Genomic DNA, 27,585 nt, shown 5'->3' with positions numbered 1-27,585 from the left:
AAATTTGAAGTGGAGTGTTCTGTTCTTTGAGTCGTCAATAGTTCTTCATTTACCTTAAAAACTGAATATTTGCTTTTTCATATGCCACAATTTGTGGCTCTAGCCTTGAAAACTCCAGTTCTCAGTTAGTTTCCATCTGACTGCCTAATAAAGCTACATATATTTGATGATTACGCATATTTGCTGGCTCTTGATATACTCTTCATTAAACTCCTTCTAGCTATTGAATCGTATGCATAACTTACTGGCTTTTTGAATCTTGTTAACGACTTGGCAGGCTAATTAAATTCCTGCGCTTACAAAATAAACACAAACAACAAACGAGTTTTCGTTTTCATTTGCGTTGGGCGAAAGCGCGATGTAGATAAGAAAAAAAAAAAAAGTAAAGAATCTGGCCCCAAATTAACACCCAGGGCGGAGTATTTTAGCTTTCGCCGAACCGTGAAATGTTTTTCCAACAATTTGGCTGAGTTTTTGGCGGAGGACGTAGAACTTTTGCCTTGGCACTCACATAAATCTATGGCGAGTTCTGGGCAAGGGATACTCTAGCCGCCATTGGTATTGCCTCTTATCTGGCTAAAATATTAACGGTTTAAGCTTAATTGCAAATGGCGACGATGCTGGCTCACAAATTAACTGCTGGTCGCAACTGTACCCGGGGTTGGGTACAACCCCGCTGCCGGAGCGGGGACCGGGTGCAGGCCAGCCAGCCATTAGGGTAATTATTTACAACAATTTCAAATTTTACACATGAACACACAGTATTACAATAAAATGGCGGGCCGCAACAACAAAATGTTTTGCATGCAATTTTCCCCGCCGGCGAGCGAATTCAAGTGCGCGGCACATAAATAACAAAAGTGCGACCCATAAATCAAGGTAGGCGTGCCCGGCCCCAAATGTGCATGTAAATTTTCAACAACAACAACAACAACAGCAAAACACTAAAATTTTTCCAACAATTTGCAACACTTTTGGCGAGCACGTGGCCAGTCCAACACTGGCTGGGCAACCCCTTAACGGGACGTGCGCATAAATTTCAATTAAAATTGAAAAGCCATGAAAAATACATTTCCCCAACACCCGAATCACCGAAAAAGCACCAGAATCAAATGACAGCGGCATAAAAAGTTTGGTCAGTTTGAGTTGCGGTGTTGGATTTTCGGATTTTAATTGTGTGCCGCAGCAGGTGCAGGCAGCCATGAAAGTGGCCAATTTCGAGTGGGGCTGTCGGGCAAAGGATACGTGGCACATATTTCCGACTATATTTTAATTAAAAAACAATTTCGCATAATTGCGCAACTGATCAAAGTACCGGCGGAATGTTCTAATTCGAGCAAAGGGTTTGCCTCCGAGTGTGAAAGTGCGGCTCAACAATGTGTGGAATTCGAGTGTCCAGTAATTTATGTAAATGAATGTGAGCAGCGTCTAATGAAAATAGCTCTGGGCTGGGGCAGTTCGCAGAGCATAATTCACACTTCAACGCAACAGCAGCCAGCAGCAGGACTTGTCCGATAGTCATCGGCCATCAGCACCAGCCGCACGGATCTGTCAAAACTATAAGCTGACACTAAAACCATCGAGGCACTTCAACAATCAACAACAATATCTGAGCACAGCGGATTTGGAGAGCTGGTCACGAGGGTTGCTGCGATTGCTTCGCTTTGCTTCCAGCCAAATGCTCTTTAACTTTAACTGGGAGTCGAGCGGTTAACAAGCGGCGCGTGGCATTTTGTTTTTCACACGCCGCCGCCGAAAAGTACAGTTGACGCACTTTGGCGTTGCCAACTGTACCGTTTGTTGTTTAATGTCAGTGTCATCATTACATAACCTCACAAAAAAAACACACACACACACACAACATAATTCACTTCCGGCAAACGTGCAAACGTGTGCGTGCCCGGAATGTCATCCCCCGTGCGGGTGTGTAGTTTAAAGTCGCATAACTCAAAAATTAAAGTGACCATGGGACAATTTTCAATTTGGGCATTGTTCATAAATCAAATTGCGTTTACGAGTAGCCGCAGGACATGGTCGAGGGTTCAAAGCCGGCGCTTTGATGAGTTTATTGAAAAATTGCAGAGCATTTTTGGGTGGTTCCTAGGCTGAATTTTCTAAATTTTTTTTTCTCTCTTTTGTTAGCTGTCAAACATTGTCAACACTCGTCGTGGCATGTGTGACAGTTATGAGTATTTGCAATCCAATTTAATCAAAAGTTTTTGGCCATCGTCAAGTGGCAAATGCTTTTCATCTGTGTTGTTTTCGAACAACAACAACAACAACCAATAATCGCATTAGGCCATGCAATTTTGCTGTCGCAGGATTTGCGGCTTTTGTCCAAGAAATGGACAACACATGTCGACGCCTCTGATTAGCCAGGCCAAACGAGTCGCATTGGGGAGAATTCAATTTTTAAATTGGCACCCGCAGTCGGAGTTGCGCCACATTGTGGCATATAAATCTTTGGATGAAATCTTAACATGTCAGCGCCACTTATTTTGCTTATGTACAAGACATGCTCCAACTTTATTCAAATGGCAAACAACAATGCGGCCATCGAGAAGCAACAGGAAACGGAAGGCGGCAACTGGGAATTTTTGGGCAATTGGATTACGAATGGTCGGAGGGGGGGTTGGGGTATGCACTGCTTTGGCTCTGGCTACAAATTCCTTTTGGGCAAATCCAAAACACAAAGCCCGTGACTTTGATTTATAACAGCAGAGCGTTGTATTTTTGTAATTTCACAAAACCAAGCGTCGAATGTCCCCTTTGGCAGCTCTAACCCCTTTTGGGCTGGCTGTCTGCATAATTGTGCCGTGTGCTTCTTAACGCTAAGCCAGCAGATTTATGGCCAACATCTTATTCTAAGAATGTCTGCCCACTTTCACTTTATTTAAATGAGTTTTGTGTAATTGGCTGAGCTGCTGCTGGATGCGCATTTTGGCCAGCGGTCAGTTGTGCGCCTTTTGATTAATTTGCGGCCAATCTGAAGCTGCCCGCAAGTCTGTACACTCAGAAAAAAAAACACGGTCCGAAACACAGCATTGAGCTAGGGTCCAATCGGGCCGAATCGGTGCCGTCCCTATTTAAAAAATATATTTTAGGAATTATAATTTTTTTAGTTAGAGTTATCTCTTAAGAGCAGTAAATATTAAATTTATATTAATGTTCAAAATATTGAAACAAGTAAAATGATGATTGAAAAAAGAAAATGTTCTAAACTTTAGATTTTCAAAAATATGTAGGTAACATTTTTTTTGAGTGTATATACATTATAAAGTGCAAACAAATGATGACTGCATCAACTGTCTGTTGCAGGCACGCCCGCTGGCGCCACTTGAATGCCATCAACATGACAATAACTTTCAACGCTGTAATTTCTGTAAAATTCAACGACTTCGTAACTAATTAGCGAGAACCATAAAAACAATGAGCGGCAGACCGCAAAGTGTCGCGCAGTCGAGTCCTGCCCCGACCGAACCGCCTGCCATGGATAAGGGCTGTTGCACCCTTGCCGCAGCCGAAAAGCAGTTACTAATGAAGTTTGACATGATGTGTAGCTGGATGAGTTTACGGATACGGATGCGATGGCAACGTCAACGTCAACGTCAACGTCAACAAGTGAAAGTCAGCCGTGCCAAGGGTTAAGGGCGGACTCAACTTTCCAGCGACATCGTTAAAAGACCATAAAGTGCATTAAAATTAAAAACGTGTCAAAATGTTCAGCATCAACTTGTTGTCCTGCTGATTTTAATGAGCTCTTAATGAACCAGCGCAAAAGTCAAGCTCAAAATAAAAAGAAAAAAAAAAAAAAAAATAAAACAACTCAACTGAAATTAAGACACGCACATTCATATAATTTGCGCCTCATTTGTTCGCCACAACAACAAAAAAATGGCGCGCAGTTTAAAAAATCGTAAATTATAAACAAATTTTTAATAAAAAAAAAACAGCGCGCGCATATGCTGCGTGTGACTTTTGTTGCTGGCCATAAATTATGTAAATTTTCTACGAAATTAAAAAAAAATATATATATATATATATATAAAAATATACATATAAATATGAAAGCAATGCAAAGTGCGTCCTCTAATAAGGGTAAATGGTCACACGCAGCAGCGGGTTGTCCGCCTTGTGGGCGTGGCCAGCTGGCCTGTGTTCTTTTCCATCGACATAAACGTGAAAAATATGCCCTTTATTTCACATTTTGTAATTTGTTTTTTTTTTTTTTCTTTTTTCTGTTGTAAAACACACTGAAATATGAGGAAAAAATTGCCACATTTTCCCAAATGGATTTTTTATTAGATTTACAGACGCCCCGGGGGTTGATCGACAAAAACAGTGTCGGGTCGTGGGAATGGGCGCTACAAGGAAGCTGTCGCTGTCTAAGCCTATAAATACATTCGACTGATTCAATTCGACAAAACTGCATACAGACAACCCGCAAGTTTGTCCTAATCAGTCGAGCAGCGAGAGTTCTGTGTGTATCCACACATAAATTTAACAACTGGCATATGCAGAGGCGTAACAACAGCAGCTCAGGTAAAATTTATGGTGGAAAAAAACAAAAAACCTATTAGAAAAGTTGGCAAGTGCTACACTGTACAGCATGAAATTAAAAGAAAGAGTTGTCAGAGTTCTTCGTGCATCTTTCTCAAGCAAGCTTTTTAATTTATAAAAAACTAGGCCAAAAATAAGAAGTGCGAAGTGCTTTCTTTACCCATTCACAATGCATTCAGATGATGAATTTTGTTGACCAAGAAAACATTCGACATTATTGCAAGAAAAATCGCTCGAATTCACGGAATAAGCATCGCGGGAGTGCTGGATCGGCAATGATTAAATTAAGTATCATTGGCTGACCATAACATGTAGATAACATGTAGAAATTTTATAAAAATAATGTTTCGGCCAGTTTCAGCTACAGTTTAAGACTCCTAATCGAATCACATTAAAACAAACTTATTGCATTAGCAAATGGAAGATTTCTTTTTACAGTTCTGTTTCAGCTCTGTGGAGAAATAGCTGTCGAAGCTGACTGTTTAAATTGAAGGGTGAAAAAATGAATTTCATGATGATATTTGCCACATGGGCATCGTTGCTGGGAGTCAACAGCGGTCAGGACACGGTAATTGGAATAATCATATTTTAACTATATAATCTATAATATGTGACTAACTAATTATTATAGAAATTGGAGCAGATGCATGTGCAGAAACGCCTCAATTTAGAGCTGGAACAAAAAATTGTTTATATTCAACTAAAACTGTCGGAGGATCTGTATAAAGATGAGCTGATTAATTCTCTAAAGGAAGCGAACGAGTTGCTAAATAAAGAGTGCACAAATAGCTGCCGTCAATCTGATGTGGATCTACAACAGACTTTAACAAACTTACAGAATACTGCCGACATTCTGAAGATAATGGTTAATAATTATGAACAAAATGGCAACTCTTTTGAAAACCAGCTGACATTGTGTCGAGCTTAACTGGCCAAGCCAACTGTAAATCAAATTTCGACTCTTACTCCAAGAATTGAGGAACCAAAAGCCAACAGTTGTATTCCGTTCGGATATTATACAGGCATTAAAACCCTTTACTCGTTAGGTGTAAGTCCTATTCGCGTTCTCTGCGATGGCAAAACAACTGGTCCCGGCTGGACTGTAATTCAAAGTAGATAGAAGTTGAGCTGAATACCGAGTAGGTTTTGGCAGCCTGGACAAAGAGTTTTTTATCGGACTGGAAAATATTTATCACATGACCAATTCTCAGCGCCATGAGCTGTGTATATTTGTACAGAGGTTTGATGCTGTCGACTGGGCTCGGTATGATATTTTTTTTTATTGGTAGCGAAGCGGATAATTACAGGATCAAAAGTCTTTGTACCTATAATGGCTCTACAGATTTAATGAATCATCATATAAACAGTGAATTTTCGACCAACGACCGGGAGAGAAGCTATAAAAATTGGTCAAACAAATTTCATGGTGGCTACTGGTATTTAGACGACTTAAAGTATGGAAAGTAAGCAACTTAATTTTAATAATTTAACATATTTATTATTAACAATCTTTTTAATTTCTAGTAATCTAAATGGACGTTATTATTTTCAGTCTTATGCTCATGACGACGGCATGAATTATCGAGGGCCGGGCTCTAACACGGCAGTTCAAAGTACTCTAAGTAAAATGCTTACTCGCCCCATGCTATAAGATTGGAATCCATATTTATGGATTATTTGTATTTAATATTTTATACTCTATATGATATAAAGATATTATAAAACTATTTCTCCAAAGTGATAAAACTTTGTATACCCTTTTGGAGAATATTATAAGAAATACGTTACGCATATCCGAGCCAATATAGACTCTACCATCAAAATTCAATTTTAAAGAGGGAATGTTGTAAGGTACCCAAAAATATAAATATCAAGAATCTCTGTAGACTATACAAGAATCCACTTACATAAGAAGTTGGTTGTGTGTAGTATAAAAATTCTCTTTCTATAAATTTTAATAATGTTGCGAAATATTAAACAAATATACGAGTCTATATAATTAATAATTATAGTTTCAGAGATCGACGCTCTCGGATATGTCTAGATCGATTCAGCGCGACTTCCTGATCAATAAAATATATATAAACATGCCCTTTTCATGCTCATCATATGAGGCTTACGAAGGTTGAGGTAGTAATTCTGTTATAGTAGAGAGTAATATCTGAGGATTGTTGTCTTGCATTTACATAGTTATGTAGTAGAGTGTAATTAGAAAAAGGGCTGTCTGGCAAAAGAGGCTCCGAGCAAAAGCCAAGTTGCAACTCGTTTTGTGACGACACTTAATTCTTAATGCCAGGCCGTGAAATTTATTGTGGCGCCACAAATTTGAGTTAATCTCCGTGTTGCCAGAACGCCTTAAAAGAGAGACAGCCACGCACGGCTGATGATGCGCAAGTTTTCAGCGGGTGGTTTTTCCTACACAACTTGTCGCATAGTTGGACGGATTGACTGTACCCGGAAAATGGTAGCAGAAGAGTACGTGCTTATGTTTAAAGTCGCAGTTGAAATCCCAGCGCTGATTTAATGCCACTTGCCACTGCAGCTTTCAGCCAAGTTAGCAAGATTTGGCCAGGGGGCAGCAGCACCAGGAGCGAGCGCAGGGGCAGATATAGCAAGAGGTGTGATAAGTGCTTTTCTATGCGCGCTGCTTTGTTCTGTCTGACACTGACTCGACATTCCGTCGAGACATGCCTCAATTTGATCATCAATCAATTGGCGAGCTAACGAGCCGCCTCTGGATGAGTCCTCATGTGTGTGCGGATGAACGTCCTGTTGCAGTTCACAATAAATGGCATATAGTGAAAAGGCAAAAAATAATAATACCGGAGCACGTATTTCCGTTTAGCCATGCTGAGGTTTTTCACACATAGCATTGACCATGAGCGATGGCCCTAAGACACAAATTGAAATTGAAATTGAAATCGAAAACGAGTCAAGGAGTTAACAGGGGATGCTATAAATTACAACGCCACGCCCACCCGTGAAAAAGGCTTAACGGCAACCATAAATATTTATTAATGAAATTAACTGCTCTCTTTGCCGCACAATATTCAAATATAAACGCAAAGTCGTACAAATAATTAAAATTCATGCTCAACGTTGGGGTTGAGCTGAAGCTGGCGCTGGCGGGAGTTGGGCTTAGGTTGGGGAAGTGGGGGTAGCGTTGGGCACATGACGCAATGATCGCCCGGGCAAAAGCAGATGATAACGCACAAGCGTAACTGCCATAAGGCCATTAAAATATGATGGAGCCGCCGCCCAAGTCAAGCTGCAACCAGGACAGCTGTCGTGGAATATACGAGCGTTCGTGTACGTGTATCTGCTAGAGATGGGCACGTGTGAAATTTTTTAAACACGATACGAATACAAACTATGCGTCAAGAGACGCACGAATTAAAAACAAAACTATATATATATTTTTATAACACATTAAAAATGGGTATAAGGGTATATTGTATTTGTGTAAAATCCAAATGTATGTACCAGGCAGAAGGAAGCATCTCCGACCCCATAAAGTATACATATTCTTGATCATCACCAATAGCCGAGTCGATCTAGCCATGTCCGCCTGTCTGCCCGTCCGTATGTATGAACGCAAGGATATCAGAACCTATAAGAGCTAGAGACTTGAAATTTTAGATGTAGGTGCTCCTAGTGTTTTTTCGAGTTTGTTTCCGATAATCGATACTTACTCCGTTTCCAAGCAATCGATAAAAATCGATATCGATATCCTGTTTTTGGGCAATTTTGGTAAATAATAAGAGCTAGAGTCACCAAACTTGACACATAGCTTCTAAAATAGAATATATATATGCTTTTGATTTTGGAAGAAGAGGGTTCAGGGTATCTCCTAGTATCCCCTAGAGCTCCCGAGCTGTCTTTGTTTCGTATTTCGATTTGGCGAACAAACACAAAAACACAAGATGTAGGAATTTTTAAAATTTCATCTTACATACTTTCTTTAGTTTTATATTTTGATTATATCTTCCTGACAGTTTGCATTGTTGTTGTTGCAGGCAGTACATATTTCAGAGTCGGCTAACTCATATAACTAAGTATATCATAAAGCTGCCTTCAGCATTAACAGTTGAATACTGAGTTCTTGGATTAATTATTGTTTTGGACACCGAGCTATCCTAACTTAACTCAGCAAGAACGCCATATCGCACATGAGATAAATCTTTTTGTAAGTCGCACGAGCATATCTTGTAATCGTCTGTCTGCAAACTCTGCAATTAAAATAGTTTATTTATAATATTTATTATTATGAGCTACTTAATTAAGTGTTCAATTTAAATATTTGTGAAGCTGTAAGGTTAAATAATTTCTTTAGCCTGATTTTAAACACTAATTTTCAAAATTATTGTGTAAAGTTGTGTTAATACTTTTTATCAATATGAACACGAACACGCGTGTTGTTTGCGTGTTCGTGTCACGCAAGAGGACACGTAACACGCCCAGCTCCAGCCTGTATGCATATGTGTAACTGGTTTTTGAAAGGGTTTCTACACATCATTTCGAGAAATTAAAGCCTTAATTATGGCCATGAGGCGTCTACGTAAACGTGTCGCTGTCGACTGCGGCTAACCAAAATGGCGGCGGCCGCACACCAGTTGTGAGTGCGTGTGTGTGTGTGGGAGGAGGGGGGGGGGGGGGGGCGTGTCGTGTGTGTGGTTAAGTGGTTTTCCAGGTCGGCGTAGCCGCCACCCGCGCATCGCAATTGATTTGCAACCAGCGAAAGTGGCGCTCATTTTAATGAGCAACAAATTCAATTTAACTTTTGTGAATATATTCATTTGCAATTCATATATATTCATTCATTCATTTGCAATTGTCTTGGCCGCTGTTTAGCCAGCTAGCCAGCTCTCCAGGGAGCAGCCCAGTCAGCCTGTTCATACGCGGCGCATTCAATTAAATTGGCATAAATTATACGCTTTATGCACAGATCAGAGAGCAGCTTTCAGCTTCTGTACCTGACGCTCGCAAACACACATAAATCAGCCCCTTTTGACAGCGACTGCCAAGTGGCTTTGACTGCCACTTCAAATGCAAATCAAAAACATAAACTTGTCGGCCAGGCCAAACCCCGAGAGTCCCTTGGCCCTCCACTCCGTCCGGTTTTCCCGCACACTTGCCACATTCGCCACGCTCTGACTTTTAAATGTGGGCCGCTATTTGCGTGGCACGGGGATTAGCGACGGCGTTTACATGTTAACACCACGCTGCCAACCAGTCAACGAGCCGACCAAAAGATATAACATTTCAAAGCCATAAAATGCGCCAGGACCATTCACTAACCCCACAAATTTGCCCCCAATTGTAGCGTGTCCAGCATATTTTTTGTTAGCTGTAAATTTTGTTTCCTTTTTGTACTCTGTTCACAATGTGAATTCGAGTATATTGGTGGTGTGCAATGTCTGTCCACTTAAATGTTCGTATATACGCATATCAAAGCATGTATGCGATAGGAACAGAAGTCCCCAATATTGAGGACATGTCTTACTGATATTTTCTTATGTAACACTTACAATTAATTAAGGATGTAAAATGTAATACAGCTCAGGGTTTGAACCGGTAAGCTCCTTGGGTCGAGTTAAAGAAGCAAACATTAGGTCGATTCATTGGATCGAGGCTGAGATTGGCAAATATCTGTAAACACAGATTTCAGGGTAACTAAAAAAGTGAAAGTCCGAATTCGAACCCTTTATAGAGTAAAACAATGCAATAACTAAGCAGACCATCTTTGACTGACCTAGACTGCGAACAGAGAACCGCGCAGTCGGCTACTGCCGTATGACATGTTCTTATTTGTGTTTTCTTTTATTTAGCTATTGGCCATTAGGACACGTTTCCGCCGTGTTTTTCTAATGAGGTGTAAATGCTGTGTGCGTTTTTTATGCGATTTATTGGCGCTCTAATTGTTGTTGTTGGAATATCTTGGGCAGATCTGGCAGTGGCATAAATTATGTAGCCAGTACAAAGGAATATCAACAGCTGCCGGTGTGTAAATCAAAATTATGAGTTTTAAATGAAAACTTGGAAAATGTTCGATAAAGTTGTTAACAGGCGAGGGGAATACAAAAGGGACTAAGACGCAATATGGCTTGATAAATGTGTCATAGATCAATGGCCAGCATTGTATATTGAAAATTTATAACTATTATTTACACTCGATTAAATAATGTTCAGCTGTGATCAATAGCCATCCATGCCCCTCCTCATAATGATAAACTTTTGTGAGCTGCAACGCAAATTGGAATCATTTGTTAAGCTTAAACCCTTTGCAAACAAAGGACCCTTCGGGTTGGACGCCGCCTAATGAGCCAGCCATAAATAGGTATTGCCCGAGGGATGCCAATGCATCAGGCTATAAAAATATTGAGGCTAGGCGACAGCCATGGCTCGCATTGATAAATGGCCAAACAAATGTTTTGCTCGAGGCGTGACGAAAATCCAATCAAGTTGTACAAATATAAATATGCACGAGCAACACTCCAAACTCCACCCAGCACTCCGCGCTCTTCGTTTACCCTGGCCGTTGACCATTGTCCAATAACAAAACTAATATAGAAATTAGGTGTGTAATGTGCTGAGCGAGCTATAAATATTTCATATATATTTCTATTTTTGCAGCTTGACAAAATATTTGCAAAATGTTTTGCACCACGCCGAACTCAGGCCAGAGCCAGAATAGAGGGTGGTTCGTATAGTTTTGCTGGAATTTCGCAGGGGTTTTGGTGTCCATTTCAAGTGTTTGCCACATGTGACATTTGTCATCATGATTCGGCCATAAATACAAACTGCGCAGCCATAAATAAACATTTACCCAAAGCGGCCAAACTTATGAAAGTCGAGAGTCTGAGAATACACTCGTTTCTATCTGTGCGATTGTGTGCTACGCTCTTTAAGAGGCTTTCATTCCGTCTCACTAAACAATTGCAACTCCAGGGTTTTGTCTTACTAGGTTTTTAGTTTAGTTTATTGAAATATCCATATATTTTATATAGTTCTTATTTCTTTCATATCTTTCGAACAGACAAGAGCATCTCTCATCTAGAAAAAAAAATCAAGAAAATGTACATATATATTCTCGTACTATTTTCTGCCTTAGTATATAAATTAACTTAATTACAGGCCCAGAAGATAAAATGGAAGAAGGCTTCACAGAAGTAGGCTCAGAGTATACCCTAGTAGAAAATTGCGACTAAAACCTCTTGTTTCTAGAGATAAATTTTTGTCTTTCAAGGTTGTACTTACTAAAATCAAAGGCTATTCTATAGTTGAAATAAGATGTGCTTTAGATTGTAGAATAACGATTATTATAATCAGAATGCACAAAATCACTTCACGTGAATTTCTTATTAGCAAAATAAAGCATCTCTCTCCCTCTTGTCGTCTCTAGGAAATGCCAACCTCGCCTTTGGGCTAAAATTCTAATTTAAATTTTATTATGTTGCTGTTGTGTCTGCCTTTGATGTATAACCATACGATGAAATGTGAAACTATCGATAATGATGCTCATGCATTTCACATGGGCAAACAAATGCTTGGATATTGTCGAGGGACGGAGGAACTTAATTAAGGATGCTGAAGACGCTGCCTCAAATTTGTCAATGGCAACCAAGGAGCCGCAAAAGGCAAACAATCATGGGTTACCCACACACACACACACACACACATGGAACACACACTCAGTCAACGTTCTCAACATCAACACATCAATCGCCTGTCGTCGGCAAGTGTCTGAGAACTGGTTGTGGGGCGGGGTGGCTGGCAACCCTTTAGCTGCCTGTTCCTTGCAGGACTTCATGACATGAAACTATTTTAATGTGTTGCAATTAAATTAACATAAATTTCGGCACCAGTCGCCTGCCGCTGGCCCGCCCTCCCCTCTGGGGCAGCCTTAGAAATCGTAATCCTTGGGCCGTCTGTTTGATTTTGGGCTGGCACACGTTTTTCCTTGTTTTTGGCCCAAAAAACAACGCGCCTTTCTTTGGCGGGCAAGGACTGTACCTTGCCGCTTTTTGTTGCACGCATGCAAATCGCGCCCCGGGCCCAAGTTGATTGACGCCACACGACGCGTTAATAACTTTAGCAACGCCCTTGTCTTGCGGCGCACTTTGATGGCGATGATGATGTTGATTATGATAATGATGATGATGACGCACTATCAGAAATAAATGCACACGCTCATAATTATATAGTTGGCCGTGCCTGGCATTCTCTCTGTTTGTTTTAAACAGAACTCCTCTATTTATTTACTATTTAGCGCAGCCCATCTCCTGCTCCTCGTCCTGCCTGTCGCTAATCCTCGTGTCACGCAACCCAATTATTTTGTACAAACATGTAACTGTTAATTGGCAGTCTGTCTCCTGGGTGCGACGCTCGTTGAAGTTGTAGTGGCTGCTTTGCACTCCCCAAACGAATCTGCTTGTTGATCAGCTGCTCTAGTTTAGTTACTGCTTTACCGACCGCGCTGGAAGCCAATTCTTCGTTTATTGCACAGCTGAGGGCATGCGCAACCGAATAGGGCGAATAGAGAGGAAAAAGGTGATAAGATCAGGCCATAGTACCGTTTTAAAATATAATCGCGTGATGTAGAGCTTTTGAAAGCTTCCTTATTTTTTTTGTCGTTGGGAAGTAGTAAAGGTTAAAAGTACAGCTCAGCATGTCAGATATATTTGAAGCGCGTGCGAGTTAAGTTCATAACATTTTTTCTTTCTTTGCAAATAATTTTTGCAAAGACATCAACGACCAAGGCTGCAATTGTGGTACAGTTTGGAAGTGTTCTTTTGGTACGCTAATAGAAACCAAAAACCTTCATAACAACTCGACCCACTAACCTAATTGTGATTCGGGGTGACCCTTAAAGAAAAGGTATTTATATGTGCTAGTGTTGAGACTTGGAACTAATTAAGGCTTCCACAGTTTCCGTGCCTGCTCAGTTGACTAGATTTAGACGTACTAGTCGGCACTACCAGAGGGGGAGATCGGACCAGACAAGGGCAACACCAAGAGCACGTGTCGCACTTAGCAACCCAGCAGAACCAATTTTGTTGCTATTTTACTTATCAGCCGCTGTCTTGCGAAGAACAACATCTGGCATAGCCTCGGAAAACGGCGTCAAGCGGGTGAAACGCTTACTATTTATGCAGCACCATCGGGACCGCATGCACTAAGCATATAGTGTAACCTGCAGAGAGTAACAAAGGAGCCGAGTCTGTATTACTTTTGGTGTACCCCTTTCGCTTGCTTAGCAGCATTGCCATATAATTCCATTAATTGTTTAACGTTGCCAAGATGGACGGCTAATAGATCCTTAGTTTTAATTTTTATTTCCTTTAATTTTTTTTTTCTTTTACTAATTTCTTTAAAACAAAATGTGCAATGAATATGCCTAAATAAGTTAAAGCGAGAGGAAATTCCTACACCACCGACCTTGACCGTTGCTCATATATATATATATATATATATATATATATATACATGTGTTTATATACTTATAAATTTCTTTTGTAATATTTAGCAACAGCGATCATAATCGTCGTATACATTGGGCCCAACGTCTGCTTCGAAGGATATCGCGTGAGTAAGAGTTTAAACCAATGCCTATAGATATATGTAATTATATACACACATGAACATTTAAATGCAGTTAATTTAGCAAGACGGTAAATTAATTACTATCCGTCAAGTCTCAAGATAATGTTGGTGAATTTCTCCTTCCCCTTAATTTCTTTATGGGATTTAAACTAGTTATTGCACATTCATCATATTAACTTTGGATTCAAATTTTGTTTGGAAACTGTATATTTTTTCTTGTAAATAGAGTTATACTCACCTTGCTATTAATTGGCAACAAAATTGAACAATGCGTGAATAAACGAATTATATTAGCTTATATGATATGATATCCTAATTCCATAATTAATTGTTTTATCTGTCAAGTACCCATGTTAGCCGCTTGCAATTTATAGTGATGGTTTAAGAACCTGAAATAGGGACAAGCATCCACATTCCATTTTTTTTTTGCTTGTCAAGGTAGGGAGGGTAAAGAGAAAGAGAGACGATCAACACCTTAGTTCTCTCACTTACGCGAAATTGAATAGTTTGAATTTGGGTGTTCGGTCGGAACACATTAATGGTACCCATACTAGAATCCGGTTTTTTTTTGTTTCAATGGATTTACTTAAATCAATAAGTTTTTTTTTATTTTTTTTGATCGCACTTAAACTATGTGTTTATGGTAAGTGCAAAAGGGAAAGGAAAAAACCCCGACCAGTCCGACGAGCTATTGTCCGAGTATTAGCAAGAAGTGCGAACCTCCAATCCCTATGCACCCGGTTAGGCAACAGCCACGGCCGTTTGTTTTTATTTTTGGTAGATGGCCAAACGAAAGGCAAAAACTGAACCCGAACCTCCCCACCATTACATATATGGCGCCCAACACGTGGGACCCTAGCAAGAACGTAAAACTTTTACTTCTTGCGTAAGCACGACTAACACCTAGTGCACAACAATCCCCAATCGAAACTCGAAGTTATACCATATCAATTACTACCTATTATTTTTTAATTACCCTGTTAGGCCCCTTTCTCGGGAAAATACGTTGTGTTCAGACAGTAGTTAGTTGTAGGAATTTGCGATTGTAATTCAGGCATTGCTGGATTAGTCGACCACAATTAATTACTAGTACTTTAAGCAGCGGGTAAGATCGGAAAAGAGGGAATAATAATCAAATTTGGGTTAATTGTTTCAAGGACTATTTGGAATTACAACAAACTGGAAATATTTCGGATGTTGTCTAGTAGTCCATGAGCAGTAAAAATCCAAATCAGAAATAGACTCCAGTAAAATAAATAGCACAAATTCAACTACTCAGGTTTGCTTAAGGATTGTAAGCAATAACGTGTGGGAAAAAGACAGATAGAATAAATAACCAAGACTTAATAATACAAGTCCTATTTAGTTTTCCTTTTGTTGTTTGGAAACAAGCAAAAGTTTGCATTCATTATGGCAGTGAGACGAAGCACAGAGAGCATAGTTGCAGCGATTAACGCGCAAGATCCATTTTGTGGCATTTGCCATGAGCAATTGCAAGCAGAACAGCTATCTGCGACTACTCCTTGTCAACACCGTTTTCACGACGTTTGCATAAGCAATACACTAAAGACAACCCCAAAATGTCCAGTATGTGAGGCAGATTGCAACCCAGGGCAACTAATATTTATGAACAATACACTGGCAGCGGAGTTACACTCAGCTGGTAATGCTGAAACAGACGAAACTCTATCGCGAAATACTCTACCTTGCCAAGATGGTTCGACTACTACAGGTATCAGGAGAGGTCAGCGATTCGGAAAAGGGCGAGGAGCCACGCCCAAGCGAAGTATGCAAACTAGGTCTATGAATCGAAATCATAGAGAATATTTAGGTAGTTGCATGTCTTTAGGCAGCAACGGAAATAAGTCAGTGGACAATGGTCCAAATGTAGAGACAATTACCTATATCAACGAAGCTCTACAATCTCAGCAAAGGACTTTAATAGCAGAACTCAAAAACGTTATTAAAGCTTCTGTTGAACAATCACTGCAAGAGAAGTTAGCAACATTAAATGTACGAAGTGAGCAAGCTGAATCAACACGCTCTAGATTAGTTCAGTCTCCAAGGGGATTAGGTGCTGATACTCTCCCTAATAGTGCCCAGAACTCTGACATACCCCTTGACTGCGGACCATACAGCCCCAGAGGTAGCAATCGATCAAACTCAAGTTTGAGTTCAGAAAAAGCAGCTAGCATTATGCAAACCTGGCGACTTAAATTTGACGGTTCGAAAGACTCTATGCAGATAGATGAATTCTTGTATCGAATTCGTTCATTAACGGCTCAAAATTTGAACGGCGACTATAGGCTGCTTTGTGACAATCTTCATTTACTTTTCTTCGGGAAAGCCAATGATTGGTTTTGGAGCTTCCACAAGAAAAACCCACAGTATACCTGGTTGGCTTTCTGTACGGATTTCCGACTTAGATTCGAGGACGTTAAAGACGACTTTGACTTGTGGGAACTAATTAGGAAAAGACGCCAGAAAGATCAGGAGACATTTGATGATTTTCAATCAGCGATTGAAGGCCTGGTTAGCCAATTATCTAACGAAATAAGCGAAGACAAGCTTGTTGACCTATTAAAACGCAATGCGAGAACAGCGCTCAGGTACGAACTATTGCATTTGAAGATTAGAACTCGAGCAGAATTAAGAGAGGAAGTTAAGAAACATGAAAGTTTCTGTAGAGAAACTGGCTCGTTTCCCAATCGAACCAAATACGGTAGAGGTAATGTCTCTGAGTTACTGGAAAATAATGATATAGAAGATAATATTTCAGAAATACAGAACAAGAAAATAGTGTGCTGGAATTGCGATAAAGTGGGACACCGATTCGATGACTGCATGGGAGAAAGGCGTATATTCTGCTACGGTTGCGGTGCTAAAAATACTTTTAAACCCAATTGTAGCAAATGCAATCTTTTGGGAAACCGGAAGCGGGATGCGCAGACCAACACCAGTTTGACGCATCCCACAAAAGAATAAAGTCCTTGCCAGAAATACAGTCATATGGTAGTTTGGAGCAATCAACTCCAAATACTATATTTACAACTTATATGGCAAATACATGTTCAGTCGCCGAGACTGCAACTCAAACTGATATTGAAAATAAGTACGTACCGTACCATATTAGAGTAAAACACTATCTTGACACACGAAGACGAATTTTTAGCAGCATAGAACCCATCGAATTTCTCAGTCGGCCAAAACGCTCTACTGTTCGACTTAGGAAATTCTGGAAAAATATTAAAAGTCTTCGTAAGAAGCTCGTTCAATCAGTGTTTATGAGCTCAGATAACCGCTTGTACACTGAGTTAAGCCTAGAGGGAGAAAAATATGTAGCATTATTAGATTCCGGAGCGACGATTAGTTGCCTCGGTAATGTTGCAGCTAAGTCACTGTTGTCACATCCCAAAGCGCGCAAATGCTCTGGATCAATCCGAACAGCTAACAACGCTATTTGCCCAGTGGTAGGCAAACTGACACTTAAAGTTGAATTTCGAAAACAAGCGCATAATGTTGATTTTTATGTTATACCCGATTTGAAACAAGATGTTTACTTAGGCATAAATTTTTGGCAGGACTTTGGACTGTTAACGAATTTAATTCGTCCTGATGAGTCCGTAAATGAATTAGACAACAGTAACGAACAGGATATCCAGGAAACAGCGAAAATGCATCAGCTAACCGCTGAAGAAAAGTCACGATTAAATTCGATCATTTCTAATTTCTATTCTTATGAAAAGGAAGGATTAGGACGCACTGAGTTAATCGAACATCGCATTGAAATAGATAATGTGACCCCCGTCAAACAAAGACATTGGCCTATTTCGCCAGCCGTTGAAAAGCTAATGTTTGACGAGATCGAGAAAATGCTAGCTTTAGATATAATAGAGGTATCGCATAGCCCCTGGAGCAGCAACTGCGTCCTTGTGCAAAGAAAGGATAAAAACAGGCTGTGTCTAGATTCTCGAGTCATAAATAAGTACACTCGTAAAGATGCGTACCCTCTACCCCATATCGACGGAATTCTTAGTCGTCTGCCGCCGGCTAAATATATAACGGGCCTCGATATGAAGCACGCATTCTGGCAGATACCCCTAGAAGAAAAATCACGTCAGTATACCGCTTTTACAGTCCCTAATCGTCCATTATTTCAATACAAAGTAATGCCGTTTGGATTGTGTAACGCTCCTCAAACGCTTTGTAGACTAATGGAACGCGTGATACCAGCCCATTTGCGGACCCGCGTATTTGTCTACTTAGATGATTTACTTCTGCTATCAGAGGACTTCGATTCGCATATGTTGCTTTTGCAGGAAGTAGCGCTGCACTTGCGTAAAGCGAACTTGACAATCAACATCGCAAAATCAAAATTTTGTATGCGGGAAATTAAATATTTGGGCTTTATAATTGGGTATGGTCAACTAAAGACGGACCCTAGCAAAATACAAGCTATTAACGAATTCCCTGTACCAAAAAGTGTAAAACAACTGAGACGTTTTCTTGGACTCGCTGGATGGTATAGACGTTTCGTTAATCATTATGCAACAGTTAGCTTTCCGCTTACAGAGTTGCTAAAGAAATCGAAAGTATTGAAATGGAACACTGATGCTGATTCCGCTTTCAACACCTTAAAAACACTTTTAACTTCTGCACCTGTATTGGCTACACCCGACTTCTCAAAACCTTTTAGATTAGTTTGCGATGCTAGCACAACTGGTTTAGGATGCGTTCTAGCTCAACTAAATGAACAGGAAGAGGAGGCTCCAATAGCATACATGTCAGAGAAACTGTCAAAGGCCCAACGGAATTATAGTGTGACCGATCTGGAATGCTTAGCCGTAATAAGAGGTATTTTTAAATTTAGAGCGTATATAGAAGGACAGGACTTCGAAGTAATAACTGATCATGCTTCCTTACAATGGCTCATGAGACAGAAGGATCTCAGAGGACGTCAAGGTAGATGGGTGATCAAATTACAGGGCTTCAAGTTTAAAGTCTCGCATCGTAGCGGTACACAAAATGTTGTCGCTGATGCGCTATCGCGTCAAAATGAGACAGAGCTTGCGGAATTCGAGGAGCAAGGTCCCATAGTTGACCTGTCTTCACCCGAATTCAAATCGCCAAACTATCTGGATCTGATAGACAGTATTTCTTCTAACCAATCCAGATTACCGGATTTACAGATAATCGACGGTTTTATATATAAACGTACTGAGCCAGCGACGGGATATAGCATTCAGGAGAAACAATCCTGGAAACTCTGGATACCTTCGTCTCTCACCCTACAAGTGATAGAGAGAGCCCACAATCCCCCTAACGCTGCACACAGTGGCATCGGAAAAACAATAGAGAAACTCAAGAGATACTTGTTTTGGCCAAAAATGTCGGCCCAAATTCAGGAATATATAGTCAATTGTAAAGTTTGTCGGCAAACGAAAAGCCCCAATGTAGTGTTGAGACCTCCAATGGGCAAGCCTATGACGTCAGAACGGCCATTTCAGAAGCTCTACATGGATCTTCTAGGGCCATATCCTCGGTCCAAGAACGGCAATATAGGTCTCCTGATGGTTGTAGACCATAATACTAAATTTCATTTTATGTGGCCTCTTCGCGCGTTTACTACCAACAAAATTATCGACTATCTAGAAAACACACTGTTTTGCACTTTCGGCGTGCCAGAAACTATTCTGACCGACAATGGCTCTCAGTTCATTTCTAGTGTCTTTAAAGCTTTTCTTACCCGGTATGGAATCATCCACATTCGAACGGCAATATACTCGCCACAAAGTAATGCGAGTGAGCGAGTAAATAGATCAGTATTAGCGGCTATTAGAGCCTATATCGGAAAAGATCATTCAAATTGGGATAAAAAGCTGTACGCCATTTGTGCTGCCTTGAGAGCCAGCGTTCACCAAAGTACAGGGTACTCTCCATACTTTTTAGCGTTTGGACAGAATATGATGTTAAACGGTAAAGACTATGACTTGCTAAAGCGACTTAACCTCTTGTCCGAAGACACTGCTATTGAGAGGCCCACAGCCTTACAAGTAATCCGTCAGATAGCTAAAGACAATGTAGCTCAGTCACATAATAGAAATGCTAAGATATATAATTTGCGCAGCCGAAACATAAGTCTTACTGCCGGTACGAAAGTCTTCGCCCGCAATTTTTGTCAGAGTAACGCGCAAAAGAAGTTTAGTTCTAAGCTTGCACCAGTTTTCATTCCGGCGATTGTTGTACAAAAAGTCAGCCCAGCCTACTATCAACTAGCTAATGAAACAGGTAAATGCATCGGTACTTTTCATCTCAAAGATATACAAACTAGTAACAAGTTCTAACTCAACAGTTATTATAGTTATTTCAGTTTATGTCCCGCTAGCAAGTAGCGCTGCATAAACTGTGGTGTAGTGGCTGCTTTGCACTCCCCAAACGAATCTGCTTGTTGATCAGCTGCTCTAGTTTAGTTACTGCTTTACCGACCGCGCTGGAAGCCAATTCTTCGTTTATTGCACAGCTGAGGGCATGCGCAACCGAATAGGGCGAATAGAGAGGAAAAAGGTGATAAGATCAGGCCATAGTACCGTTTTAAAATATAATCGCGTGATGTAGAGCTTTTGAAAGCTTCCTTATTTTTTTTGTCGTTGGGAAGTAGTAAAGGTTAAAAGTACAGCTCAGCATGTCAGATATATTTGAAGCGCGTGCGAGTTAAGTTCATAACATTTTTTCTTTCTTTGCAAATAATTTTTGCAAAGACATCAACGACCAAGGCTGCAATTGTGGTACAGTTTGGAAGTGTTCTTTTGGTACGCTAATAGAAACCAAAAACCTTCATAACAACTCGACCCACTAACCTAATTGTGATTCGGGGTGACCCTTAAAGAAAAGGTATTTATATGTGCTAGTGTTGAGACTTGGAACTAATTAAGGCTTCCACAGTTTCCGTGCCTGCTCAGTTGACTAGATTTAGACGTACTAGTCGGCACTACCAGAGGGGGAGATCGGACCAGACAAGGGCAACACCAAGAGCACGTGTCGCACTTAGCAACCCAGCAGAACCAATTTTGTTGCTATTTTACTTATCAGCCGCTGTCTTGCGAAGAACAACATCTGGCATAGCCTCGGAAAACGGCGTCAAGCGGGTGAAACGCTTACTATTTATGCAGCACCATCGGGACCGCATGCACTAAGCATATAGTGTAACCTGCAGAGAGTAACAAAGGAGCCGAGTCTGTATTACTTTTGGTGTACCCCTTTCGCTTGCTTAGCAGCATTGCCATATAATTCCATTAATTGTTTAACGTTGCCAAGATGGACGGCTAATAGATCCTTAGTTTTAATTTTTATTTCCTTTAATTTTTTTTTTCTTTTACTAATTTCTTTAAAACAAAATGTGCAATGAATATGCCTAAATAAGTTAAAGCGAGAGGAAATTCCTACACCACCGACCTTGACCGTTGCTCATATATATATATATATATATATATATATATATACATGTGTTTATATACTTATAAATTTCTTTTGTAATATTTAGCAACAGCGATCATAATCGTCGTATACATTGGGCCCAACGTCTGCTTCGAAGGATATCGCGTGAGTAAGAGTTTAAACCAATGCCTATAGATATATGTAATTATATACACACATGAACATTTAAATGCAGTTAATTTAGCAAGACGGTAAATTAATTACTATCCGTCAAGTCTCAAGATAATGTTGGTGAATTTCTCCTTCCCCTTAATTTCTTTATGGGATTTAAACTAGTTATTGCACATTCATCATATTAACTTTGGATTCAAATTTTGTTTGGAAACTGTATATTTTTTCTTGTAAATAGAGTTATACTCACCTTGCTATTAATTGGCAACAAAATTGAACAATGCGTGAATAAACGAATTATATTAGCTTATATGATATGATATCCTAATTCCATAATTAATTGTTTTATCTGTCAAGTACCCATGTTAGCCGCTTGCAATTTATAGTGATGGTTTAAGAACCTGAAATAGGGACAAGCATCCACATTCCATTTTTTTTTTGCTTGTCAAGGTAGGGAGGGTAAAGAGAAAGAGAGACGATCAACACCTTAGTTCTCTCACTTACGCGAAATTGAATAGTTTGAATTTGGGTGTTCGGTCGGAACACATTAATGGTACCCATACTAGAATCCGGTTTTTTTTTGTTTCAATGGATTTACTTAAATCAATAAGTTTTTTTTTATTTTTTTTGATCGCACTTAAACTATGTGTTTATGGTAAGTGCAAAAGGGAAAGGAAAAAACCCCGACCAGTCCGACGAGCTATTGTCCGAGTATTAGCAAGAAGTGCGAACCTCCAATCCCTATGCACCCGGTTAGGCAACAGCCACGGCCGTTTGTTTTTATTTTTGGTAGATGGCCAAACGAAAGGCAAAAACTGAACCCGAACCTCCCCACCATTACAAAGTCGACGCCAGATAGTTTTGCCCGCCAGTCTTGATTGCCGAGATTCCATTTCCCGAATTAATAGTTGGGCACGGAGTGTTCACTAAACGTAGTTCCTATTGTATTATTCCAGTTGGAAGCAGTTAAATGGGTTGAGCGATAAAATACTTTTGAATAAATGAAAATCATATTCCAAGGAATGAGTTTACTAGCCAGGTATTGCCTTTACAAGCAATGTTCCATATATTACAATAATAATAACTATGCTCTGTAATTAACTCCTTTTCGTAGGGCTGCAAGCCCTTAAATAGATGTGGTCGCTGGTTTGATTAAAGGTTCGAACCAACTGCCTCGATTGAGATTCGTGAGAATGGTTTATCACAGCTATAGAATAGCCGAGCTTTGGTTTTTTTGTATGCTTTCAAATTATTTAAAATTTGACAATTACAATTTGAATTGCCTGCATATAAATATATTGCATCTCATACATAGTTTCATAAAGAAATACTGAGCTGAGATAAATCAAAAAGGTCGATGGCTTCTAGATCACTTTTTTTTATAGCCACAGGTTTGATGAACTTAATGTACCTAATCTTTGCAAAATGATCAAGGATATGGCTAAGAGACTGTACGCTCCTATTCCAGCCGTAGAATTCTGATTGTAGAAGTTTCGACAACTTGTCTGTTCTGTTTGCCTGTTACTTTAGCGATAATTTGCATTTAGATTATTAAATAAAATAAATAAATGCTTAAATGCTATTCTTAGATACTATTCCCTTGTTCGCTTACACCTTTTGTAGATAATATAAAATACCACAAGTATGCTCAACTATTCTATTCAACTATTCTACTCCGGCTCTGAGTCTCAAAGTCTCACAGCGTTTCAAAGTGTAATTACTGAAGGATACGCCGTTTGGTTGGCTGCTTGCCCCAAAAGCAATTCACATGTCAAAAGCGTAAAAATGATCAAATTTGTTTTGCTTACGCTCAGATGCACGTAGCGTATCTTATAGATACATAAGTATCTGTGTGTAAGCAGATACTTGGCTGCATATGATTTATGATGCAGACAGACGCGACGCACTGCACGCTCTTTTGGGCAAAAGATTTACGACTCTTTCACTAGCAGCACACACACACACACAGAGACTGTATATGTGGCAATAGAATGAGTATGCAAAAAGTGCGAGCTTGCAACAGGGACGTAGAGGGAGACGTGGGGGCATGGGTGCAAAACTGAAAGCCGTGATAAAGCAGCAAACACTCTGTGCTAAGCTTAGCGTGTCGCATGTGCCACATGCCACATGCCACGCACACACCAGCACATGTGACATGTTCTTAAAACTTTGACTCACGACTCCGCACAACTTTAAAGCCAATTACAAGACATCAGCGCATTTAATCCTGCGTAATTTTCAACGCAATTTTCTACGTAGCGCAGCGCTTAAAGGACTTTTTGTCCTTATGCAAAGCTGCCGTTTTTATTTGGGCTCTCAGTTGGCCATTTGTTGGCGATAACAAAAACACATCAATTGTTTGGCCTAATTGCTTGGACCCCGGCCCGCCCGTCTATGCCGCTTGCCACTTGCCACATGCACTTGCCACATCAAACATCGCCTTTAATTTGCGTCGCGTCGCCCATTAAGCTATCGCAAATGAGCAAAAGTCGCCAGATACAAAAATCCAAGTGGAATAACTTTTGGCCGGCAGTCAACTGATGGCCATATCCTGTAAACGCCCCTCCCCACTTAGCCGCCCATCGCCCGCTCTTGCATCCTGCTGTCACATGCTATAAAAATCATAAAACTATTCAAGCAGCCGTGTGGCAGGGTGGCACCGGGACAGGCTCCTTTGTCTAGCTCGCTAATAGAGTTTCGCGTGGCGCGCTTTTGCCAATTTCACTTTTCCGCTTTTCCCTGCTACGCTTTAAGGAAATCATTTTTATTATATCGAAGCTTTTGTTGTTTTCCGTTTGCTTTGTTGTTGCAGCTCTTGTGCTCCACGCAGACTTTGTGTCTGGCTGTTTTGTATATATGTATTCCTTGAGTATCTCTAAGTGCAGCCTGTCCATTTGTTTCGACATGGACTGAGGCGCCTTCGGAGTCGAGTTGAGGACCAGTTGTAACGAGTTTTTTGCAGGACATCATCCGACACTGAACCGGACACCGTTATGGATATCCTTTATTTGAAGAGCTTAGTGTCGAGTCCACTTTTGATGGCTTTATTGTATCGATGGCAATTTAATGTTCGATATTAAATCGAAAATATTGTATTTATGCTTTTAGTATGCTTGAATCGCCGCCAACGGGCGCAATCGACTGCTCAATACACTGTTTACGGTGTATTTACTCCTTAAATTGAAATGAGTTTTGTTAATTATTTTTTGAGGGCCTCTAAAACTATAAAATCTCGTCGCTTACAAACTCATACTCTAAGACTGTATGTGAAATCAATTTGCTCGATTCACCTGCCCCCTAATAGGCATTGCCAACAGCGTCGTAGGACTCTGTCTGTCACAGATATACTATAATAAATATTTCATGTTTTAATTCAATTCAATTCAATTCTCTAAAAAGGTTGGATCCATACGTCCAGAGTCTGTCTGTCTATGCAGGCGAGACAAAGCCCATAGACTCTTTATCATCTTGTGTACAGTGTATAAACAGTTGCTTTGGGCCACAAATTACCAAACCCCTCTCAACCTGCTGCTGCTGCCCATTTTTATGCACCACTTGAGAATGTCACAACAAGTAAACAGAACCCCCGAAGTTTTTTCTCTGCTGTTTGTAATGAGAGCGCGCTAATAACTCAGACCATAATAAATAGGAAAATCAAATGAAAACAAGCTAAAACTTCCGTAAACGAAGCAACAACAACAACAATAACAACAATGTGGGCTGCCTTACCTTAGCACCCTCCGGACAGGGCTCGCATTTTTAAGCAGTCGAGTAATTACACGTTTAATTGCAATGGGCCACGCTTCGGCGAGGCCCAAAAATATGCTACGAAAAAATACAGGGAAAAAAAAATTACTTAAAATGCAGACATTGAAATAATGAAAACTGTTTAAGAAATTATGCAAATTTTCTTCTCTTTTTTTTCTTATTAGCAGCAAGTCCAGGGCAAAGGGATGCGTCACAGGATCTGTGGATCTGCTGCCAGTTTCTGGTCCAAGCATCTCATTACGTGTGCTGCCTGTGTAAGTGGCCCAGGCTCAGTAAGAAACTGAAGTTGAAAGTAAGAGTTCGATTTGTGCAGCTAAAAAATTCACTTAGAGCTGAACGGGCGAAGTGTCCCCGCCTTGATGTACGCACATTTTTGGTTCCATTTATTAGATTTGTTTCAATTACCAACCCTCTGAAGCAGTCCAAAATTGTTTTTATTATTTTTTTAGCGCGCATTTGCCTGAATTCGTAATTAGCCAGCGCAGCTTGGGCGGACTCAAAGATTGAGCACCAGGTTTTGTTATTCCACTCTTCGTTTTTTTCTAGCTGCTCAGGTTTCTCCCTTTCATTAGCCTGCCTCCTGAGCGGCAGTACAGTCTGCATTGTGTGTTATAACCTTCACTTCCTAATATAATAAAGTAATTAAAGTGTGTATTTATAATTTATAATTATACATATACATATAAAAGATCAATCCTACAGTCTAATACTATTACGGTGTATAAACGCATCAAGATGAGTATTTGCATTTTTAGAAACTTGGATTTAAGGATTAATAATAAGTACTTATTTTAAGATTCAGATTGAGTACGCTTAACGAGAAGACGAGGCTAGACTATCCAGAGTTTTTTAACTCATTAATTTAACTGTTATCAAAGAAACAACTTAAACTAAATTTACATGAATAAATACAATACAACTTATTCTATTAAGTTTTACATAGTAGTTATATGAGATCTGAGCGATCGATTGAATGACATCTCTGCCAATCTCCGCCGCATTCAGACCCCTTAAATTCTTCGTCTCTTTGGAATACCTAGTGAATCAATTGAGGTGATATCCAACCGTGTGATAATATTCGGGACCTGTATTACGTTCCCGACTTTGTCTCTATCCAAATCGGAAAGCTTAACGAGAATTTGAGTTCTTATCAAAGCGTCAAAGTAGCCAATGCTGTTTATAAATTAAGCTATAAATACGTTTTGTTATAATTAATAAAATAAAATATAAAAAACAATAATAATTATGAAATCGAGATGGTGAAGCACTCTACAATGTGTATTAACATAGGCCATGCTAATATTGTATCTAAGTCATATGAAAATTGAACAAATAAATTTGCTTATAGTACTTTTTTCCTTAAATTGTTTTTGAAACTCATATAATGTAATAAAGGCTTATAAATTTGTTATCGATTAAATCTGGAATCTGAATCTTCTCATGAAACAGATATAATGTCGATTTTTTTTTTCCCTTACAGAGTATTTTGTAGTCGTACAACTCTCAATTGGCTCATCAAATTATTCGATCGCCTAATTAAGGAAGCTATTCTTACGCTCGCTGCACTTGAACAGCCTTCTTTTTTTTGTTGAGGTACTCTATGCTTATATTTTAATTATGAATGCGCTGTAATGACTTTGTATCTTTGTATCTTTAGCTAAGCCCAGGGGCTGAAAAGTATCTTGGACTCTGAGCTGTTGCTGGACTTGGCGCAGCTGTCAGTTTCTCACGTTTGTGTTTGGTTGGTGGCTTATCAATGTCCGCCCAGGCGACTTCGAGGATTAAATGATTAATAAAATATTATTATAGTCGCAGACAAATTTGTTGCAGCAGAGTGGGGCCATTGTTAGCATATCAACAAATGTTGTTGTTATTTGTGCTGCATAGTCACGCACCCAGCCGCAGCCGACCGCCCGCCCGTCCACCCGCGCTTGGTATAAAAATTCAAATAAAAACATAAAATAGCAGTTGGCACATGACTCAGCCTCCAAGAAGCTGACAGTTTTTATGGCAGCACGAACGCGTGTCCTGGCTGCCACACATCAAATT

General features: G+C 39.9%; 1 protein-coding gene and 1 long non-coding RNA gene across 7 annotated transcripts; both read left to right on the top strand.

Annotated features, from left to right (window-relative positions):
* Positions 1–782: 782 nt before the first annotated feature.
* Positions 783–6,306, top strand: LOC138910888 (uncharacterized). 5 transcript variants are annotated; one of them, XR_011416053.1, is made up of 5 exons: positions 786–1,135; positions 1,187–3,241; positions 3,319–5,128; positions 5,192–6,023; positions 6,085–6,306. XR_011416053.1 is itself a non-coding variant. In XM_070206832.1 (5 exons), exons 3-4 carry the CDS (start codon positions 5,063–5,065, stop codon positions 5,486–5,488), a joined length of 363 nt encoding a protein of 120 aa, XP_070062933.1. In that variant the 5' UTR covers positions 793–3,241; positions 3,319–4,542; positions 4,999–5,062; the 3' UTR covers positions 5,489–6,023; positions 6,085–6,306. The 5 variants fall into 5 exon arrangements, 2 of the variants coding, with proteins under 2 accessions (XP_070062932.1, XP_070062933.1); XM_070206832.1 differs by having other exon boundaries at positions 793–3,241; positions 3,319–4,542; positions 4,999–5,128; XR_011416054.1 differs by lacking the exon at positions 1,187–3,241 and having other exon boundaries at positions 783–1,135.
* A 6,636-nt stretch (positions 6,307–12,942) lies between these two features.
* Positions 12,943–22,078, top strand: LOC116650288 (uncharacterized). Of its 2 annotated transcripts, none has more exons than XR_011416091.1 (3): positions 12,943–13,778; positions 14,087–21,395; positions 21,704–22,078. It is a non-coding gene; the product is annotated as an uncharacterized lncRNA (long non-coding RNA). The 2 variants fall into 2 exon arrangements; XR_011416092.1 differs by lacking the exon at positions 21,704–22,078 and having other exon boundaries at positions 14,087–21,054; positions 21,106–21,684.
* The last annotated feature ends 5,507 nt before the right edge of the window (positions 22,079–27,585 follow it).

Source organism: Drosophila virilis, chromosome 2 (genome assembly GCF_030788295.1).
Source record: "Drosophila virilis strain 15010-1051.87 chromosome 2, Dvir_AGI_RSII-ME, whole genome shotgun sequence".
Classification (NCBI taxonomy): Eukaryota; Metazoa; Arthropoda; class Insecta; order Diptera; family Drosophilidae; genus Drosophila; species Drosophila virilis.
Note: the sequence above shows the minus strand (reverse complement) of the source record. Positions and strands in the feature narration are given on the sequence as shown.

Excerpts from the sequence above, each read along its gene's own strand:
- LOC138910888 (XM_070206831.1), top strand. The coding sequence starts at position 5,063 with ATGAATTTCATGATGATATTTGCCACATGGGCATCGTTGCTGGGAGTC. Across the intron at positions 5,129-5,191 it reads TCAACAGCGGTCAGGACACG|AAATTGGAGCAGATGCATGT; the intron begins GTAATTGGAATA and ends TAATTATTATAG.